This window comes from Ixodes scapularis, unplaced genomic scaffold (genome assembly GCF_016920785.2).
Source record: "Ixodes scapularis isolate PalLabHiFi unplaced genomic scaffold, ASM1692078v2 PGA_scaffold12__126_contigs__length_90152505, whole genome shotgun sequence".
In the NCBI taxonomy this organism is placed as follows: Eukaryota; Metazoa; Arthropoda; class Arachnida; order Ixodida; family Ixodidae; genus Ixodes; species Ixodes scapularis.
Genome location: NW_024609838.1, coordinates 65,404,414 through 65,427,632, shown reverse-complemented (window position 1 = coordinate 65,427,632; position 23,219 = coordinate 65,404,414). Strand labels below are relative to the sequence as shown.

At 49.3% G+C, this 23,219-nt stretch overlaps 1 protein-coding gene across 1 annotated transcript in view; it reads left to right on the top strand.

Moving 5' to 3' along the window:
* The first annotated feature begins 654 nt into the window (after window positions 1–654).
* LOC115325639 (centrosomal protein of 135 kDa-like) overlaps window positions 655–23,219 on the top strand; it is a 66,522-nt gene continuing 43,957 nt past the window's right edge. Inside the window, 2 exon segments of the mRNA XM_042289220.1 lie at window positions 655–1,176; window positions 1,178–2,251. Coding sequence (XP_042145154.1) covers window positions 655–1,176; window positions 1,178–2,251 — 1,596 coding nt within the window.

Below are 23,219 nucleotides of genomic sequence, written 5' to 3'. Positions count from 1 at the left end.
CAAAAGCCAGAACAAACCATCGACGAATTTGTAACTGAGCTATAACTGCAGGCTCAGAAATGCGACTACGGAGCTCAAGAAAACAGGCTCATTGGTGATTGTATCATCATTGGGATACGAGACGGGGCTTTGCGCGAACGATTGTTTCGTGAACCAAGTCTAACACTAGACAAAATCATTTCAACCTGTAAAGCAGCGGATATCTCAAGAAAACACGTGAATGATATTCAGAAAACTGAAGACAAAGTTAGAGTTGATGAACTCTATCGTCAGCCATCTAGCTTCAGAGCAGCGCAACGAAGGTATCAACCATCCGAGCCACAAAGAGACCAATTCAGCAACCGACAGCAATGTTCATGTTCGAGATGTGGTACTTCCCATCAACCCCGAAACTGCCCAGCTTACGGAAAGCACTGCATTTCCTGTGGAATGTTCGGACATTTTTCCCGAATGTGCAACCAGACACAGCAGAAAACCTACGGATATCGACGTGTTTCTGCAGTAGAAGAAACTTCCAACTCATTCATGAACAATGACCCCAATGAAACGATCCATTTGGGAGGCATAACGATTGGGCCTCTTCCATCAACCAAATCACCCAAGCTTGCGCAAACTGCGACAGAGCTGGAGAGGCGGTCAAAGAAAAAAAGGGGCATGCTGGCATCTCGCCCCGAAAAGAGACAATGCCTGATTTCAGAGTTGATGTTGGCAAAGGCAGAAATGCAGCGAATGTCTTTGGAGCACGAGAGAAATATCGAAGCGAGCTTTGGCCGTGAGCAGGCCCTTCAAAGCGAGTGCAAGGCAGCTTCGGCTCTCCTGGGGAAGATGCAAGCACGGCAAGCAGAATTTTCTCATGTCAAGCATCAGGAGTCTGAAGCATTGAAAGCCCAGTTAGTTTCTCTAAGTGGGGATCTGGCAAAGCAGCTGCAGCTTGTAGATCCCAAGGTGGAGGAAGCGGACACCCTGGAAAAGAAATTTGAAGCATCTCAGCTTGAACTCGAAAGGTTTTCTACCGAGTACTGCATCTTGCAAGATGTCCTTCTTCAAGACTGTGGCGAGTACTTGCCGCTAGTTGTGAATGATTCCGAACAACGAGAGTTCAGTGCCTTTCAGTACCTCAAGAAGCTGCTGGACATCGCAAAACGCAAAAGAGAGGCCCTGGAGAACCAGCTTGCTAAAAAAAGAGGAGCAGTTCAATCTACTTCAGCAAAATTATCAGTACTTAAAGGACCGGTACCAGTGGCCGTTACAAGATCTCGGGGCATTTTTCCGGAGCATCATCGGGGCATTTGTCCGGAGCATCATCAAGCACACCAACCAGTCGTCAGAAGCTGCAGTGTCTCTTGAAGCAAGTCAGCTGGAAGACTTCAACTGTCGGCTGGCAGTGCTTCAGAAACTGGTCACATCCTTGAAAGTTAGGAACGAGCTCCTCGCTCAAGAAAGTCAGCAGTGGAAATCATCTTGTGAAGATGCGAGTGAACAAATTAGATGCGTCTCTGATAAAAGTCGCCTCTGGCAGCAGAGACACGAAAAGATGGCGGAGACTTTGAGAGAGAGAGAGAATGCTGTTAAGTGTAACAATTTGTCGCAAACGGAAGCAGACGGAACCTCCTTTACCGAGAAGGCAGAGACAGAGTGCGATAGGTTAGACGAGAAAGTCAGCAGCCTCCTAAAACACAACGGAAAGCTAGAAAGCGAAGCCGACATTTTGTGGTCAGAACTTTCCTGCCTGGAGGAGCAAGCTGAGATGCTCGTCAGCGACAACAAACATTTTCAACAGCTAGCTGAGAACTTAAAACAGGCACGACATTGCATCGAGGAGGAGCTGAAGACTCAGCGCGAGCAGCAGGTCAAGGCCACCAAGGAGATGGAGAACGAGCACTGCACTGTGCTGCACGAAGCGGCCAAGTGGGAGGCAGCACTATTAGCGCTGAAGACAGACCACTCCCAGCTGTTGGACAAGTATAACCACATTGTATACAGACACAGGAACCTGCAGGAAGAGTTTCACGCGGCAGCCCAAGAGAAACGTAGTTTGGAAGACAGCTGTGCTCAGCTCACAGAAGAGTGGGCAACAGCCAGACGAGCTCTCGCAGTCTTCGAGGAGCAGCAGGGCGCAGTGGGACAAAAGACTATGCAGGAGCTGCAAGAGCTGTGGCAAGCAAACCAGCAGTTACAAGAGCGCTTTCGCCTCCTCAAGGACAAGCATCTCAAGGCTGAAGAACGGTTGGTACAGGCGCCAAACCAAAAAGTGGAGGCCTCGATACGACGGCAGGAACGGCGGGGATCTGCGACTGTTTGGCGATCGTCGTGTTCTTCGGCTTGGGACCGGCGACGTCGAGGCCAGAGAGGAACGAACACACACACGCGCCTGGTCCGGGTGGAACGAAACAAGTAACTTCGTCTGCCTCAACTTGAACCAAAATGAGTTGCTGGGCGAGTAGGATAGACACCTTGACATAAACAGCGCAAAATTACGTAACTTTTTTGCGCTGTTTAAGTCAAGAATTCGTCTGCCTCTTTTTTCTCTCATATATATACAACCTAATGTTAGCGACCCCTACCACAACACCCCCCTTTCTCAGAAACAGCACTCGTGGATGAATACATCAGGGCATACTACCTCACTACAAGTTCAGTCTCTTTGGAGCTACTACTCGACGGCCAGATCTCGTGCGTGGAGGAGTGTGGATCCACATAGAGCCACTAAATGAGCTGCGCTTAGAGTATCCGCACTCCGTACCCCGACATTGTTGCGGGCGCCGCCATTTTGGCTCGTATGCAGAGCAGACGCAACTGCCGATCGTCATGATACAAAAGTGTGACTTAATCAGCATTAGACTCGGTGTTAGGAAGGTCATGTATTATTGCTTTGCTCTGTCGCGAACTGTTTAAACATTTGTGGAGCGCGGAAAAGCGTTTCCTGGGACTTCAGATGGAGCTTCAGATAACTGGCAACCATGATTTTAAGCCGCAATATGGCCAAGTGTCGTTACTCTGAAGCGTAACTTATTTAGTGGCACTAGATCCACACATTCGCTGGTGCCTGACTCGCATCAGCTCATGAACTTGCCCTTGGCTCTGCGCGAGCTTCCCCGGCAGAAGGCAGCGGAGAGGGAGCTGTAACCAATCTTCGTTGTTCAGAATCTCGGGGTTGCAGGCCCTTGGCTTCATCGGCGGCAGGAACCGGCAGAACGGGAGCTGGCAGGCCGGGAACAGGCTCCGTAGGTTGGCTCCCGAAAGGAACCAGGTGTCGCCGATTTCTCTGCAATACACCCCGCGTAGTTTCGACGACATAAGAGCGTGGGCGTTGCGCTCGGCTAAGCACTTGAGCAGGGCACTGTGCGTCTGTCACCCACACATCTTCGCCAGGTGAAAGTTCCCTGAGCTCGCGCACTCCATGACGACGGTCGAAGTCGGAAGCTTGGCGTCGCTTCGCCGCGCTGTCCCGCTCCAGAAAGACCTGTGACTTCGGCCACGCCGGTCTTCTCCGAGGCTGGTGCTCGCGCTTGCAAAGAGAAAAGGCGCTTGCCGCTCACTTCTGACATCATTTAGAGACCGGCGACCGTCGAGGCCAGAGAGGAACGAACCCACACACGCGCCTGGTCCGGGTGGAATGAAACAAGTAACTTGGTCTGCCTATTTTCTCTCTCATATATATACAACATAATGGTAGCGACCCCTACCACAACACAGCAGCAAACCGTACTCCGGATCCTTTTTCTTGATGCGGCGGCTGGTCCGAGTTTCAGGTTCCGCGTTGAGTGGTCTTCTCACCGAGCCGGGAATCGGACTTGCACGGCAGGCCCTTGGAGGGGAACGCTGCACGGACATGCGGTACTCCGCACCTCCACCAAAATGTCACGGAGGAAGAAACGAAGAAACAAAGAATAACCGGCGAAACTGAACTGTTTAATGAAGGCGAACTTGTGCGCAAAAATAGAAAGGAAACAGAAGATAACAGCAGAGTGTCGCGGCCCAGACAACACCCGACGTCCTCAGGACGTCCTCGAAAGGTACAAACGCCCTCACGGCTTTCAAGACGTCCTCAGTATATGCTGAGAACGTCAGTCGCTGGATCATCCTAGAAACGTCATTCCGAGGACTTATTGAGGACGAAGGGTACAAAGTTAGACGTAATATATACGTCCTCAATTTGATCGCGTTTAAACAAAAATGAATAAAATTGCGGTAATATACACAGTTCACGGTCACAGCTCAACTAAATTTCACATACAAATTATTACATGTAGTTGCGTAAGTTGAGGACATCTTTTCAATATAGTTTTCATCAAACAATTCTTTAATAAAACGAGGACGCACTACAATTATTATTAGTTTTGTATTTGCGCAGTATTTCGAAATTCGGTTCCATTGGCAACATTCAATCTAGGTGGCGCAAGCTACTGCCTTCAACAAGGCAATTATCCACCCATCCGAGAGACTCAAGCAAGCTAAGTCTAGCCAGGACAGAGACAGAACAACGAGGTAGAGGGGCTTAGAGCGATAAACCGGGGTTCCGGTCTGCACTCGAAAGTGACCCCCATAAGGAGGCTGCCATTGTACGCAAATTTGACCACACGTCACATGACCAAACCAAATACGTGACGTCACAGGAAAGATGGCAGCGCCCATGCAGCGGCTGGCCCCAGCTGGGCCGGAGCTTGTCGGATGCTTTGTTGGTTGTCGTTCGTCTCGGCGAGTTGATTTCAGACGCGGAAGCCGTCGTATGAGGCCGGTCGAAAGCGAGTTCAGAGTTCAGCGTGGTGTTTGACGTAGGTATAACGTGAAAATACGGAGAAACGGTGTGCATTTCGCTGGTGACCGACCGGGATATTGCCACGGAAGAGACAATCTGACCTACGTTGCTCGGACCTCGGATTGATTCCGATACCGCTAGGATAAAATTTAAGGCGACGTTTCTGTGCTCTCGTTGACCATCGGAATCTTCGAGGTTTGCAGTGAAGCGTGTGCAATATATTTGGATACACAGTTTAGCGACGGAAATTGCGTGAGTCGTGCTTGGCGGTGTGCAATCGTGGTGCAGCTTCGATCAAATGACCGAGGGCTCACTTCGGTTGTGCGGCGCACCGGAAGGCTGCCTCGAAGCTGGTAGTTCCCGTGCCGTGCTGAATGATGCTGTGCTGCTTACAAATTGTTCCGGCGTAGAAGTGCACCTTCACGGAGCACAGGTGTGCGGCGCACCGAAGAGCTGCCTTCAAGCTGGTAGTTCCTGTGCCATGCTTTAGGTGATGCTGTGCTGCTTCCGAAATTGTTCCGGCGTAGACGTGCACTTTCACGGAGCACAGGTGTTGCAGTTGGCATTGATCCCGCTGGTCTGTCGCACGTTTCGTCAAGACAAACGTTTCATCCACACTCGTTACGCGAATTGCAAGCTGTCCGGACATTTCACCGAGCGTGTTACGTACCCAGCTCACGCCGCTTACATCCATTTCAGTTCAGTTCGTCCACGGCAGTCGCCAAACCCCGAAGGAGAGGATTTATTCGGACAGAATGCCACTAAAGCGCAATGCAGCTTCTTCAGTGGTCAGGATAGATTCTCTTCTGCTAGTTTTGTTATACTGTCACGGATCCTTGTTCCAGTCCTATCTTCTATCAATATTCACTATTCTGGGACACTGCAGGTCATGCTCAGCTGTAATCGTGTGTTCAGGTGGAGGTGCTGGGCACTTTACCCGTAGCCCTTCACTCTGTGTGAACCCGGCGGCTCTTCAGCCGAGTTACCCGATAATGGGACACGGCTGGCAGACTATTCTGCGTCTTATACCCCTGTCGAGCCGTAGGCAAAGTCCTGACCCGAGCCTGGCAGAACAACCGCAAGACGACCGAGTACCACAAGGAGTAACCTCGGAAATACACCACGAAGCACCTGAAATCCGAGCCAGTTGCAGCTACCAGGAAAAACCACCGGAATTCGGTCTCCTGTCAGAAAATCCGAAGCTGACTCAGCCAACAATGACAAACCTGTAGCAGCAAACCGTGTCCCCTCCCACCATTGTTTGCATGCCCGTCGCAAATCACACTCCGACGCTTTTTCACGCATGCTGTATGAAGACGTCAAGGACTGGATTGAACAATATGACAGTTTCGCCCGCCACATTGGGTGGACAGACAACCAGCTCCTGCAGAACCTATACTTCTCGTGGAAGCAACTGCCGGCGCTGGTCTGAGAACCATGGATCCTCCTTAACGTCATGGGAAGTTTGCAAGATCAAGCTGAAGCGCGCATCCGTCAGCCAACATCAACGAAAGAGAGCCGCATTCTTGATTCTGTCCAGGACACTGCCCCAATAAGAGCGCCACCGCACTCGTGGAGGATGTTTTGCGCTTGATCGAGCGCCCACGCCCACGCCCACGCCGACCTTGATGCTACAGAAGACAAGAACCTAAGAATCCCATGCGCCTCACGTGAGGAACAACGCCTTCGGCAGCCTTGTCCGCAACCCCCCAACAACAGTCTAAGTGTTCATATCACTGAGGCTTCCAACATAGAATGTGCACTGCATGCCCGAGCCTGCCACTATGAACAACTTCCCGGCGTCTCGACACTCGAGTTATCCAGCTACTACTTCGACGCCAGCCTCCCAGGCATCCACGACATCACCCACGACGTTGTCTGGGAGGAGATCAGGAAGCTACTTCCTGCCATCAGTTGCCCGGCTTTTATTTTGATTGCCGAGATTGTTTCGGAACAAGTTTGACAGGTATTTCAACCGAGACTTCTGCGAGCGAAGCGGCATCTGACAAACCAGGGGCAACTTACACCACAATGGCACGACGATCGCCACCGGCTGCCCCTTAGTATTCAATGCCAATTCAATGAGACACTCTAACGCCGAAGCATTCCCGACATCGTGTGTAGGACTGTGCTCAACAAAGTACACCGAGGAAAACGTAGGTGATGCGAATGTGCGACCGAAAACCACTTTGCTACCACTGCATGAAGCCGACCATGTCTACCAAAGCAGCCCGTACCAACGAATTGGTCGGCGAGGGTTCGTGCCAAACGACCCTGAATTACGTCTCGAGGAGCGACCACGGGAGATTAAGGATTATCTTCGGCGACCTTTGTCCCTGATGCCGAAGGTGCTGAATCGAAGATTCTGAATCCCTGATTACCCCAAAGCTCCTCATGTCCATCACCTCAACAAGAGGTAAGCACGACAAAGCAGGTGAGCGGCGATGCAGTGACAGTGGATTTGGTGTCGGTTGTCGTCCAAGGACAATACCTAAAAATTTGCTGACACCAATTTTCTGTGTCCACTCCACGAAGCACACAATTTTGAACTTTGAGGGAGAATGCCCCTGAGTGACTTGAAGGAATAGTATGGTTGGTTGCTCTCAAAAGTGAACTGCAAGCATCACCAGGCTTGGATAGCAAACAAAAATTGTTGCCAGCTTTCAAGTCAACGGTACAGCAAAAGGCACAGCCACGGAAGCAATACATGCCCGAGCTTGCTACATTAATGCCGAAAACTACCAGGAAAATTTTCGGATTAGAAGCCAGCCCTGCAGCTTCAGTGCACATGACGTATGATTACAAGACAGCATCAGTCGGTCAAAGTTGCCACTCGACCAAACTGAACACCGACGTGCCAGGAGCGTCATCCGACAACAAGGTGCACAGGTACTACGACTGAACGCCTGACACGAGACTGTCGCAGAAAGAGCTCGTTATGGAACCATTTACTAAGAATCAATAATTATGTAATCAAGTGGAAATAAACATATTTGATACACTAACCAGATAAACATATTTTCGCTTGCCTTCATGCATTGAGTCTACACACCAAGAATTGTGTCCATTGCACGCTCTGGACCTTACGAGGACACTCGCTTCTCTGACCCTTCAATATTAATTAAGGGGTCATATCAGACTGGCAGACTTCTTGCAAGGGGCTGCACTCGTTCAACCTTTCCTGAACATGTGGTGCATCCGAAAACCAACTCCAGTGATGTGAAAAAGTTATTTATTAATTTATTCCTTCCAGGGGCCTTCGTAGGCATTGCAGAGAGGATACTTAAAACTACACACATGATAATAGCATTAAAGCACACTGCTGTAACTTGTTAATTGGAGAAACAAACACACTTCTGAGCATATAGTTTAATAGCATGTGTTGATGCATTGTTATATAGCATGACACTTCCTATATATATATGACACAATAGACCCTTTGCAGAACCTTATCAAGCAACACAACCGTCACCATTTTTTTCGGCGCAAAGCACACGAATGGGCCCCAGTTCACGTCGAACGCCAATGCAGCATTCGAGTCCAAGAGGTGCTGAGCCGAATTCACAGGGATGGCGGACATAACATTCTTGTCGAACAAATACCCAAAGTATGAAAGCCTGGGGTAATTACAGTAGTAGCTACTGTAATTTGCTTCATCAGAATTTGGCAGACGGCAAAGGCTACGGTCTCGGTGAGTCAATACACACATTGGAGAGAGGCACATGACAGCATATCACCAGAGTGCTCGTCTGCACAGATTTGTCACACACCTTCGCTCCGTCTCTCTCTGATTGGCTCGAGGGGGCTGTGGCGGTTGGCCTTTTCCAAGTTACGGTGATGCGAAGTATAGACAGCCCACACTTTTAAAAAGAGTCTATTGAAGAGACCGAAAGGAATGGTAGTCAACATTTTTCAACAAGACTGCTCTCCAGGCAAGGGATGAACACAAATATGAATCATCTTATCCAGGTAATTAGAAAAATTAAATAATTGACCGACTAATACAATGCACTCTTGATGGAAAAGAGTATAGCTGCAATAAATCCTTCAAAACAGAAAAAATGCGCAGTTAATCTATGCATGCAACAAAACAGTTGTTCTTATAGCAAGTCGAATAGCTTTGAAGCAGGTGCCTGCAACGATTTATTCTTCCCCATACTCAATAAAACGCCAACCTCGTAGCTGAAAATAAGGGTGCACTTCGCACTCACACACACACAAAAAAAAAAGGAAGAAAAGCGATCGAATGTAGAATCGTGGATTAGCACAAAAGGTTAAAATCGCAGGAGCTTCCTCGCTAAAAGTTGCTAAGGTTTTTCGGTGACGGAGGGCTGAAACAACTTCCCTTAGGCCCTAACGCGACGTATACACTTCGCGTAGATTCTCAGATATTTCAACGTTCAAACAAAGCTAAGAGAATGCGAAAATTTCATGTTAAAAGCACTCAAAGTTCTATCGATCCTCGGACACAACCCGGAATCCAAGCACCAATACGGCGATGCACATCACAGGCGTTAATATCCAGATGATCCAGAGCGATCTTGCGCAAAAACGGTATAAAGTCTCATTCCTTCATATTTTCACATTATACCTGCGTCAGCGAGCACGAAGAAGCCCGAAGTCGTCGGAAAGCAGCTGCACATCACGGCTACCCCGCGCCGAACAAACCCGCATCCGCCAGCTCTGGGCGCTGCCATCTTACCTGTGACGTCACGGCTCTTGAGAGGTCACGTGACGAGTGGTCACATTTGCGTAAAATATGGCGGCAACCGGGGGGGTGCCACTTCCGAACTTCCGGTTTATCACTCTAAGCCCCTCTACCTCGTTGAAACAGAAATAGCGTCGAGGCTGATGATGGCTTCATAATGTGGATGCTTGGGCTAGTTGGTAATTCATGCTTGGATGGAACAGCGCGGATACAGTCACACTCGCAGACACACAAGAAGGAAACAGACTCGCAGCGCTGATTAACAACTCAGTGATACATTTCTTCTTCCTCATATCGTCATTTTCTCCTCCTTCGCCGTTAATGAGAACATCTAAAATTTTTAAACACCAGAAACCGAATAGCCAATAAACATTAATAAATAAATAAAATGACAACTAAAAAGAAATAAAACTTAAAAAATTAAAAGAAATAATTTTTTAAGTTTAATTTTTTAACTGTAATTTATTTTCTAAAAATATTTTTTAACTTTATTTCACTTTTTTATTTTCTTAGTTTTATTTATTTTTAGCTGTCACTTTTTATTTATTATTTACTCATTAATGTTTCTTGGCTATTTGTTTTTTTTTGTGTTTAAAAATTTTAAATGTTCTCATTAACAGCGAAGGAGAAGATAATGAAGATTTGAGGAAAAAGAAATATATCACTGAGTTGTTAGTCAGCGCTGTTCCATCCAAATTGATGATGGCAGCAATGCAAGACAATGACAAAGGTTAGTGTGTTTTAAAATCTAGTACTTCTTCGAAATGGCGGATAGCAATGAACGGCAATTTCGGTGGAAAGATGCCGGCGCGTAAACAAATACTTCGAGCTTTTTAATTGTGCGAAAGTAGACTCGGTAGCAAGGGTATCTTCCTCGCACGAACATTAATTCAGATTTTTTTCTAGGCCATCTTTGCTTTCTGCAGCGACTGTCACCACAAATCAATGTTTTAGGAGCACTGAAAGCAAATGCTGAGTGCGCAAACAAAGCTGACGTGGAGACCATCCTCAAAGGATGGCTGCGCCACGCTGGAGAGAAACTGAAAAAGCTGCAGTCAAAGGCCGGAGGTGTTCAAAATGATGGTAAGTTTCTCAAATTACCTGTTTTTATTATTAATGCTTATGGAATTGATTTTTTTTTTAGATCCCGCTGACTATTCGGACTAGTGCTGGCCAAGATGCGAAGCCAGGCTGCACGTCTGGTGCAGACATTGAAAAAGTCATGTATATCATTTGCTCTCCAATAAAGTATTTCTTGAACAGTTACCTTTGTTTGCCATAATGAATGGCACGATCATGCTCATAGTTACAGGCTAAGAACATAGCGCAAGGAAATACACAGAGGAGAAAGCCCACAGGATGCTGGAGGGAAGAAGTTTTCTTCTCTCCTCTTCAGCATTCCGCCAGCTTTCTTCCTCCTTTCCCTTGCCCTATGTTGTTAGCCTCTCACTGACTAGTAATCTAGAGTTAGTGTTTGAATTTCACTTTAAAATAGTGCACAACAATGCATTTTTTTTTCTGCAGGCAGCTCTTGCAGGCATCTTCAGGTTCAAAATCCTCTTTGAGAAAACCTAGAAACAATAAAAATGAAAGCATCCTAACACCTCAGTGAACAGCTGCACCTGCAGCGCATTGTCCTAAAAATGTACTAGAAAAATTCTTGGCTGCCCTCTTGAGGACGCTCTGAGGATGTCCTGAGGCCGGACAATAGGACGTTTTTAGGATGTTTCCAGGATCATTTGAGGACATCCTCAGGACATCATAATGTCCTCAAAAGGTTGTCCTGAGGACATCCTGGGGATGTCCAAGTTTTGTCTGGGGGGCGTCGAAGTTGGCGAAAGGGCAGAGCCAAACGCTGGGGCGAAAAACTGACTCCGTTTGCCCTTTTGTACCATCGTGTTTTTCTGGATTATTCGTCGTAGAACTTTCGATGCGTAGAACTTTCGATGCGTATAACTTTCGATGCGTAGAACTTTCGATGCGTAGAACTTTCGATGCGTAAAACTTTCGATGCGTAGAACTTTCAGAACTTGATCAGACGACAATGTTCTCGAACTTACGCGAAGGGCAAATTGAAAGAGTAGATAAAGGAACTAGCTGGAATCGAACCCTGGATTTTTGCGTGGAAAGCACGCGCGATAACCGCTACGCCATAAACGCGCTGCAAACTGAGGCAGCTGCGCTCGCGGCAATATGAACACCCCCCCCCCCCCCCCCCCTCCTTCCATCTCACGTCTGCGCTCGACCTTTCCGGTATTGGCCATCTGTCCGCCACACACAAATATGTTGGAGAACACTGGCCTAGGCGATATAAACAACCATTGAGCCGGCTAAAAAAAGGTGGAATGGTTGCGAGTCTATAGCTCGAGAAACGTAGATCCTTCTGTAGCGGACAAGCAAACTGGGGTGGTGGAGAAAGAAGAAGCGACACGCGGGCAAGGTGGCTCGAGACAGAACACACCGACGGGACAGGTCTGCGATGGATATTGGATGTTGATATTTCTTATTGTAGATACTCTACGCTGTAAATAAATTGAAGAGACCTCTGGTTACTTCAAGTGGTGACCCGGATCACGCCTGATTAATCTGCTTATGGCGACCTCTGAAGACCCCCACCGTCTGACCTTGCTGCCCTTCATCAATTACGCCTTCCGAAATTCTGGTTGTCTGATCCTCAAGTATGGTTCGCGCAAGTAGAGAGCCAGTTCACCACCAGCAAGGTAATTTCTGAAGTGCAAAAGTTTCATCACGTCGCGGCCGCATTACCACCCGAAACCGCCATGGAAATACGAGACATCATCCTCGACCCGCATACTGTCTCTCCCTACAACGTTCTGAAAGCAGAACTTGTGAAAAGGACTTCAGAGTCAAAACAACGTCGACTCCAGCGACTTATATCGTCGGAAGAGTTGGGAGACAGAAAACCTTCCCAACTACTTAGGCGCCTTCAACAACTTCTGGGCGCGAAGGCTCCAACCTTCGACACAGCTGTTCTACGAGAGTTGTTTCTTCAACGGCTGCCTGTCAACGTACGGATGATCCTCGCTTCTGCATCTGGGCTGGTTTTACCCGAACTTGCCCAACTGGCAGATGCTGTCATGGACGTCTCGACACCAACGTCCACAAGGGTCGCCATTCTTCAAGATCAGCGGCCACACCTCTCGGAAGCGGCGCCTTGCGATACACCTTGCACACTCGAAGACATACGAGCGGAGTTCCATCGGGAGGTGCAAAACCTCTCAGTGCCGATATCAGCCATCGCAACCCGCTCTACTTCACCATACAAGCAACGCCTTTCAACTAGTCCTCACCACGGGTCACCGGCCGCAACCCGGGCGAAACGACCGCAGACTAGGCTTTGCTGGTATTACCAAACCTTCGGAGAAGACGCCCGCAAATGCGGCTGGCCCTGCTCAGCCTCGAGAAATGCGTCAACCCACCACTAGAGGCGGCGAGTGGTGCCGGTAACCACCCTAGCCGCTTGTTCTTTATAACTGATCGTGACTCTGGTTTCCGTTTCCTTGTCGACACCGGTGCAGAGGTAAGCGTGGTACACAGCTCTGGTGTTGCAAAAAGATCCAAGCAAACGCCTTCCACACTACAAGCCGCAATTTAGACGCCCATTGCTACATACGGCGAACAGACCATGACTCTTAACATCGGGCATCGGAGTTTAGTTGCGGACGTGTCGTATCCAATTCTCGGCGCCGATTTTCTTCGGCATCACGACCTGATGGTTGATATGCAGGGCAAACGACTAATAGATGCTACAACAAATCTGGTAGTGCAGGGAATCGCGTGCACCACTCCCATCATTGAATGTGTGGGATGCTTGACCCCTCAGTCTCCCTACCAAAAGCTACTTCAAGAGTTTCCAAGCTTAACCCGCCCAAGCAATTTCCAACGTCCTGTTAAACACTCTAATCTCCCGAGCTCTTTGCACCCGACATGCCTCGAAACCCCTCGGAAACGGCGACCGTCTGTTACGTGGCACCCGAGACTACTCGCAAGCAGATCCTAATCTGGACCTTCTTGCTAGGGGGGGAGCTTCTGTAGCGGACAAGCAAACTGTGGTGGTGGAGAAAGAAGAAGCGACACGCGGGCAAGGCGGCTCGAGACAGAACACACCGACGGGACAGGTCTGCGATGGATATTGGATGTAGATATTTCTTATTGTAAATAGTCTCCGCTGTAAATAAATTGAAGAGACCTCTGGTTACTTCACTTCTGTAGCCGGCTAATGCAGATTGAAAGGTCGGAGGCCTATGGCTTTGTTGGCATAGAGCACCATTAAGTCGGCTAAAGAAAATATAATGGTTTAATATAAATCAACTTAGGCCAGCATAAATTCAATATCGGAAAGCCACTGGCTTTGACAGTGCAAACTTGTACAGATATGCCGGCGTATATGCAATATTAAAAATCCATTGGCTCCAACAGTTCGATATTGGATAGCTTATGCCGGCGTGTATACAATATTGGAAAGATTTTGGTTTTGAAAGTCCAATACTGGACAGCTTAAGCCGGCGTATATTCAATATCGGAAAGCTATTGGCTTTGATAGTCTAATGTTGACCAGCCAATGCAAACGTAACAACAATATTGAAAAACCATTGGCTTTGATATACCAGTATTGGCAAATGTGATTCCAATATTGAGAAACATTGGGCTTAGTTGGGACATATTTGGGCCATTCTTTGCCACGTTAAACCCAATGTTGGCCCAATACTGTGTGCTGGCTGGGAACGAGTTAAGGTCAAAAACACAAATATTTAATTAGTAATTGCTGAAAAAAAGTCAGTTCATTTAGCCAAAAAACGAGGAGATGCGAGTCTGCACTTACGGCTTTGATTCTACTTTAGTGCCCAGAAATCGTAACATGTCAGCCACTTGGAGTGCACGTTCTCCGTCGCCCTCCTGCTCAAGGTGGGTGATCGCTGTCTTCAAGCCCCAACGAGTCATGCCGAGTAACAGTTGGTCTCTCTTCTTCTTCCGCTGCTTCTGTCGGCGTGAAGTTTTCTTCAAGTTGATGTGGTTGTTAAGAGGATTCGCTGACAAGCTCCAGGATCTGCTCGTCGCTCACAGGCTCAGAGTTGTTGGTCTCTTGGTGTATTTCAAAGAATGCCGATTTCTCTTGATCTGGGTTTTTCCCACCGAGTTGTCGAAGAGCCTCTTGAAGAGTCGCGAGCGGAAGGTCATCCATTAGATTGTCCGCTCCGTACCTGAACATTAGGCTAAAATACCTGCGTGCCGCCAACAGTGCAGAAGCTTTTGAACACACCACCTCAAGTCAACAGTTTGCTGCTCGTTGTGTTGACGGCACACGGCAAGCTGAAAGAATAAATAAAAAAAACATTCTGCACACAGGAATCGAACCTGGATTCTCCGCGCGACAACCAAGCATCCCGCAATCATTCGGCGACGCATGCGCTCGCTCGGCGTCGCGCGTGGCATTACTCCACCCTTCATAAAAAGCATCGTTTAGATGCAACATGCCGCGAAATGAACCATCAAAACAAACAAAAAAAATGGCAAACTTCGGAGACTTGTAAAACACAATCCTATCGAGCGTAGAACGAAACGCGATTCACAGTCCTATTGATCGTAGTACGGCTTGAGGCGCACGACATCGACGACATCCGGTCACGGAGGCTGGCGTTTTGAAGTCCATGTTCCGTCGGGCATCGCTTCGTAGTTTAGATACCCGAGTCGACGAAGCACTTTGTAGGGTCCGAAGTAGCGCTCCAGCAGTTTTTCGATTAGACCGCGTTGTCGTATCGGGGTCCAAACCCACACACGGTCTGCGGGTTTGAAGCGAGCGTCGATCCGGTCAAGGTTCCAATGGGTGGCGTCGACACGTTGTTGATATTGAAATCAGAGTAGGGCGTGCTGGAGAACTTATGCGGCTCGTTGAGCAACCACCTGAGCGACGGGGTTCTCATCGTCAACTGGTTTGCGGGGCAGCATCCCGTCGGCGCATGGTCGTTTTCTATCTGCCATATACCAGCTGAAACAGTGTTACTCTTTTGTATTTTGCACCGCCATGTTGTAAGCAAACGTGAAGTAGAACACTATCCCAGGTCTTGTGCTCTACATCAACATACAGGGAGAGCATGTCGGCGATATTTTTTTTCAGCCGTTCTGTTAGTCCATTTTTCTGCGGATGGTACGCAGCGGTTCGACGACGGCTACTGAGACGGAGGATCTCTTGCGTCAGCTGGGCCGTAAACGATGGTCCACGGTCTGTAATGAGGGCTTCGGGAACACCGTGCCGGAGGACAATGAACTCGACGAAAACTCAGTGACATCAACAGCCGTACCTGAGGGAAGGGCTCTCGTCTCGGCGTACCGTGTGAGATAATTGGTAGCGACGATTATCCATCTCTTTTCTTGCGTCGATGGTGGAATCTGAGATACAGTTCATAGGAATGAGGGGCGATACCATGCTTTCTCAGTCCCGCTTGTCTCCCAAAATGGGGCTTGTCCATGGAACCTAACGGGGCAGGCCCATTTTCTTGGTCAGCATTTTGCTCGTGTATTAAGTTCCGAGCACTCTTCCTCTGCATTTCTTAGATATAAAGAGCGAGCGGAAGAGCAAGTCGTGAAGGTTTAAGATCGTGTCAGTGAGGCTTGCAATGAACCCCTCGCGAAGCACGAACTCGAAATGGTCTGTCGCTTTACAAAGCCTTCAGCTCCTGGACCTGATGGTCCAGAAGCTGAAGCTAAAGAACTTCGCATCCGTCTACCTGGCCGCCTGTCGCTAAGCCTTCCGACCGGCATGGCACCAGCCGTGCCATCCCTCACTACTGGGTGCTTGCGCGCCTTCATTCCTCTAGTACACGATATTTTGTACCTTTTCAACCGCGTCTGGCAAGAGGACAGATTTTCACAGGCATGGAAGGTAGCTACAGTCATACCTCTTCTGAAATACAGGAAGGATGCTTCTTCAGCATCCAGCTACCACCCAACTGCCCTCACCAGTTGCCTAAGCAAGACATTTGTATGTATCGTTATTGAAAGGCTAATGTACATTTTAGAAAAAGAAAACATTTAAAACAAGAATCAATGTGGCTTCCAGTCCTGCCTTTCATCAGTTGTCCATTTGCTACTCTTGAGGTCATAATTTGTAAAGCGTTTGTTAAAAAACAACTTTTTTGTCAGTGTTTTTCGACTTCGAAAATGCATATGACACACCATGGCTCTCTGAAATTATTCGTGACTTGTATAAAGTAGGTGTGTGTGGGAGGATGCTGGCGACCATAATGAGCTATCTGTCGGAACGAACCTTTTTTTTGTTAAGTTGAGTACGACTCTTTCCAGAGAATTTGTTCAAGAGACAGGAGTTCCGCAATGGGGTCTCTTGAATGTTATTATCTGTATAGTCAAGACGAACTCAATAGTTCTCTCCATACCTCCGTCTGTTCAATATTCTCCTTATGTCGGCGATCTTCAAATCTCTGTCACATCATGCTTTCTTTACATCTGTGAACGTAGGCTTCAAGTTGGAATCAACAACCACGTGAAGTAGGTGAACGAAAATGGTTTTAGGTTTTTACCAGAGGAGACAGTGTGTGTCTTATACTCTCGTAGAAGGGTAATCACCGTACAGCCTTTCTTGCGGATGAACCAGGCTCCCGTACTTGCAAAAATAACTCATTTCCCCGTCGTTTTTCCGACCGTCAGCTGTCCTTCCCATCTCATATAAATAATCTGAAGATAAAATGTCAAAAATTACAGAAACTCCTTAAAGTTCTGTCCCTCAAGACATGGGGCTGTGATCGTCTACGTCGTTTACAAATGTATCGCTTTTCTATTTGCTCCCGTCTGGACTACGGTAACTTTGTATTGTGGGAGCCGATGGTGAAAGACGAGGCAGAAGGCACGTGACAGGCGGTCGGTGGAGAAGGCACGAGCTGGCGCGAGACAGTGCGGGCTGAGCGAGGCTGGAGCTGGGCAGGAACGACGGAGTCGGTTTGCCTGTTCTGGCCCATGGCGAACCCCGGATCGGTCCACCAGTAAGGTTTGGAGACGGACCGGTGGAAACACCGAGCCCTGGCCATCTGGCCTAGGCCGCGGCGATCCCGGGGTGGTTCCGCAGTGAAATTCGGGCTGTGATATCCCTGGACAGCCATCCTACTCAGCGCTGGCGTGGGAAGGGCGATCCGCAGGCCTGGACATGGACTCCGACTGCGAGTTCTGATCGACGGGCGACAACAAGGGTCGGCGTGCCTTGACCGCCTGCTCTCGACGACGGGCAACTGGGATGTATAGTAAACCCATTCGCTGTCTTCTCGTTGTGTTATGTCACTCCCTGGGTGACGAGCGAAACGCATACCAATCGGGCGGCGATTATTAGTAGAGGGAACTCCTCAAAGAACGCCCACACTAAAATTGCGCATTCAACGTGGGCCCGCTCGGTATGCCTCTGCGTCTAGTCGTCCCCAGGGAGTCCCACGGATTCGTTTAGGGGCTTGTTCAGTAACGCTAACGATGCCGGTTGAGACAAAGTATGTTGGAATTTTGGCGGCCTGTCTCACAGCAGAGCTCAGCAGGTGTCTTCTCGAATCAAGTACTTAAAGGGCTCGAAGGAGGAGGTTGCGGACGCGCTTTGTCGGGTACCCCAGAATAGTGGTTGCCAGGAAGTGATGCAACCGGGGGAAGACAAAGAGCGCGGTTTAGATGTAAGAAAGTCGTCTCCCTAGGAAGAGGAGAGGCACGGCATGTCCGCTGGAAGGCAGGATAACGATTGGCAGTAGGGGAAACAGCCAAGACTCATTGCAGATTGAGTATTTAGGCGTGGGGTTATGCGGTAGGAAAGTAAGCGCTTGTCGAGGCCCGGGTTGCAGATAGGTTTTTGTAAGTGGGTGTCGGAAAGATTGCGGAAATGGCAGTCGACACAGGGAACACAGGTGGACGATATTGTCAGCGGGTGTCTGAAAAATTGCGGGGATTGCAGTTGACACCGGGATCGCTGGCACGTGCGTTAATGAGCACAGTGATTTGTTAACTACTGGGCCAAGACAGCTAGTTGCTTCGCGTCATTCCAACAACTGACGAAGGGCAGAGTAATGGCTCTCCCTTCAGGGGGGTCGTCCCTATAGAAAACTGCAGAGCCGACTTAAAGGATGCTTTTGCGACGTCGCTCTGGCCGGTCGTGGCTGTGACAGCAAGACTTTTAATAAGTTATGTCGCGTCACGACCTGGCCGGGGATGTGGCGGTAGACATTTAGGTGGTTTGTAGCTGTCCAGCTTGCCTTGAGGAGTGAACGGTTCAAGCGGGTTTGCTCGCTGAGCTGCCGCCCCCTCCGAGGAAGGAGCAGTCTCCAGAGCTCGTATACACGTGTACGGAATGGGACGCTGCCGCTTACATCGAGTAGCACAAGGGATATGTAGCCGTTGCGGAACGCAGGCATGGTATATGGCCGTCCCGCCGCAGGCTATGGATCCCTTGGCTTGAGCGAAAGATGGACTAAGTTTACACCATGGCTACCTGTTCTGAAGGAAACTCACGCTCTGAGCAACGCAGCTAGTGGTTTTGCTGCATCGCTTTCTCCGAGGTGCAAAGGGCACCCGAGGTATAAAGACACGCGTGTCGTGTCTTACTTCTAGGTTTACTTGGCGCGATAAAAACGAGGAGTCTTGCCCGGTTCACATCGGTCACTTGAAAGGATACTACCGTCGTCGCGATGGAGAACACGATTAACATGAGGTTGCGGTAGGACACAAGAAATGTCCTGTTCCTGGCGGCCCAGGAGGGAGCTCTGGATTTCGGACTCGCGGAGTTAGCCGCATGCTACACGAACCCGTCGGCAAGCAATTTGGCGGTTGAGGCTTTTGCCACGATTAAAATAAGAACACCGACTTCACATAACAAGAAAAACAACTTCATTAAACGTTTCGCCTCCCATGCGGGAGGTATCATCAGTACATACACAGGAATGAGAGAGCTTCGGTCAACGCAGTCCTATTTATCGGGAAGGTCCATATAAGCTTCCGGGAGGGGGCCACGGTTCTTGTTGCACGCCGTCTTATCTCCGCGGATGAACCATGACTCGAGTAGTTTGCGTGGGCCCCACCTATCCTCCTTCGCCAAGGTCGTCGCGGCTGTGAAGTTGAAGGTGTGTCCTGTGGTTCACCCATGGTCGACCAGCTCCGTCTTGAGACGGTTGGCGTTCGTGGAATACTTGACGTCACGTTGGTGTTCTTTCATCCTGGTTATCGTCTTGCGTCCGGTCTCCCCAATGTACGGAGAGCCGCACTCCTGGCAGGGGATCTTGTACACAATGCCTTTCTCCGTATCCGCAGGGGTGGGATCCTTTGGCTTAGACACAGTGATTGCTATAGTTCGGTACGGTTTATACACAGTTCGAATACCTACAGGTTTTAGGGCGCGGCTTAGCGGCTCAGACACTCCCTTAACGTACGGATTGCACAAGACATTACGTTCTTTGTCGGCTGGAATGGAGTGCGTTTTTCGTTTCGTCTGGTTGATTACCTCATCTACAAAGCGCCCGGGGTAGTTTCGCTTTTGCAGAGACTCTTGTACACGTGCGAGCTCATTAGCGCAATAGGTCGCGTTAGAGGGCACAGTGTTTGACCTGTAAACAAAAGTTCGTACAACAGACTTCTTATGCTGTACAGAGTGGCGCGAAAGAAAATCTAGAAAATTACTACTTTCACATGGTTTACGATACACCTTGGTTTCCATCCTGTTGTTCGGCTCGTCAGTTCTGATTACGCGCACATCTAAGAAGGACAACATGTTATTTTGTTCAGGCTCGTAGGTAAACTTAATCGCGGGGTGGACGCTGTTTAAGCATTGGTGAAAATCATCAAAAAAATTCTTGTCTGGGATAACGAAAGTGTTATCAACATACTTACGATAAAACTTGACAGGAAATACAATCTCACCAAACACTTTCTCTTCGATATACTCCATTACAAGATTAGTTGCAGTGACAGGGACAGGGCTTCCCATTGGACAGCCATTCACGTGATGTTACACCTCTCCACGGAAGGCAAAGAAACATTGGTTCAGACAAAAACACAAAAGCAAAATGATATCATCTACATGCAGAGACGTGCGAGTAGAGAGCGTTCGGTCATCAAGTAAGCGTTGTCGGGCGATATCAACTGCAAGATCGTTGGGAACATTTGTGAAAAGGGAAACAACGTCAAACGAAATTATGCTTTCGTGTGGAAGAAGAGTTTGAGCGCGAATCAATTGTACAAACTCTTGAGAATTTTTTAGACAAAAGTTTTTGTTCCCTGTCAGGGGTGTTAGCAAATCTACCAGATACTTCGACAAATTGTACGTGCGGGAGCCAATAAAAGATACAATACAACACACTGTCACAATCAGCGGCAGGGTATTTGTTCGCTGTGTGTTCTTTTAACACTGTTTGGCGCAGAATAGCTTCTTGAAAAGACGGCCATAGATGGCGTAACCAGAAAGCCCACAAGGAGGGAAGATGATCCCATTCGCTTTCTGAAGTGCTTAGGGTGGCTGACAGTTGTTCGGCCTGACGAACGGTTCAGGCGGGCAGTTCTAAGCCCGCTGCGACCTCTAAGCGGAACGGGGCAGGTCCGTCCGCGTCGGCCGATCCAGCTTAGAGATTCCCACTGCTGGATCGCGGTGAGTGGGACAGCGAGCGACGGACAGGTTGGCATCGTCTGCCGGCTTCGCTAGCTACCACCATTTACGCTGCTTTCGGACGCTGCAGCGTGGCCACTCCGGCAGCAGCGACAGCGGCCGCTCATGAAGCTCAGTGACTCCCTGATACCCATGAATTCCCCCGAAGTCCGGGCCTTAAGGGGGGAAGACTATGGGAGCCGAGGATGAAAGACGAGGCAGAGGGCACGTGACAGGCTGTCGGCGGAGAAGACACGAGCTGGCGCGAGACAGTTCGGGCTGGGCGAGGCTGGAGCTGGGCAGGAACGACGGAGCCGGGCTGCCTGGCCTGGACTATGGCGAACCCCGGAGTGGTCCACTAGCAAGGTTTGTAGACGGACCGATGGAAATGGAAAGACCTGGCCCTCTGGCCAGGGCTCGCCGTTCCGGAGTAAGACTCGGGATGCCATAGCCCTGGACAGCCAGCCTACGCAGCGCTGGCGTGGGAAGGGCGATCCACAGGCTGGACACGGACTCCGACTGTGAGCTTTGATCGACAAACGAAAACAAGGGTCGGCGTGCCTGGACTGCCAGCTCTCGACGACGGGCAACCGGGAGCTACAGTAAACCCATTCGCTGTCTTTTAGTTGGGTCATGTCACTCTCTGGGTGAAGAGTGATACGCATACCGATTGGGCGGCGCTCATTAGTAGAGGAACATCCATAAAGAACCCCACAGTATATGAATCTGCAAGGCGGTCAGCTCCTGAGGCACCAGACCCGATCCATCATCAGGGACTTCGCTTTGCGAGAGGAGCCTTCAGAACGTTGCTGCGCTCAGTCTCTATGCTGAGAGAAATTAGATGTCCCTTGACAGACGGCGATTCTCCTTTGAATTTATTTATTCGTTAAGGATAAAATCAGTCACACAGCATCCAGCACTTGAGGCAGCGGAAATCACGAAATATCAGAGGACATTCGAAAACAAGCCTCGTATTATCCCGCCATTAGCGATGAGAGATGAGAATGTGCAGAGTCAGTTGGGATAAAGAGGAGGCTTCTAGTGTCTACATTTCCAAAGGCGGTGGTGCCTTGGGATTTTAACTGCCTCCGCTGTGATGTTTCGTTAGCAAAAGTTTATTAAGGACACCCCAAGTGAAGTCATGCGACAAGAATTTTACGAACTCCAGAAGGAACATTGTTATCATTCCCAATACTACACAGATGGGCACAAAAACCAAATCATGTGTCGGCTGCGCCATGATCGGCCCTTCAGTAGGAGGTGTTCATAGGCTAAATTCGTCCGAGACTGTTTTCACTGCTGAACTGAGCGGCTTTCTTCTTGCTGTCGATTTTATTATCCAAACAACTAATTCACGGATGCTGGCAACAAGTCAGTAATACTCCGCCACTCCTTGGTGCCCGCTCTTATTTGTATTTTTCGTGTTACATAGGATAATTACTGTAACCACTGCTTGAGTCCTCACCAGGGACTTGCTAGAACTCTTGGACTGCATGCCAACCCTGTCCGTGCTATGTACGGGACCAGTTCGCATCCGTCAACCTGGCCGCCTGTCGCTAAGCCTTCCGAACAGCATGGCACCCGCCGTGCCAGCCCTGCCTCCTGGCTGCTCCTGCTTGTGCTCTCCGGTGATGTAAGTCCGAATCCTGGACCACCCACGCGACCTGTATTTCCGGGCTCCTAGCGTGCTGTGTATGACCACATTGCTGCGCTTCAGTGTGACGGCTGTGATCGCTGGCTGCACCGGTCATGCGATGGGGTCTCCGTCGGCATGTATGGCGGCCTTTCCGGGTCGTCCTCGACTTGGTGTGACGCACCGTGCTAACTCCCAGCATTTCCTGAGTCCCTTTTTGCCGGAGATCCCGGCAGCGCATCCGGCAAGTCACCCATCCCTGGCCCCTCCTAACTCCACTGTTCCCCAGCGCTCTATTCCTTGCAGTCCTATGATCTGGCTTTCGAACGCCCGAACTATATGGAACAAGATACACTAACTGCAAGCGACGATGACATCAATACCCAACCCGATCTTCACCATCTGTGAGACCTGGCTGCATGCATCAAATCATGACGGGCAACTCGACGCGCTTGGCCAGTATACTCTGTTGCGCAGGGATCGCTCC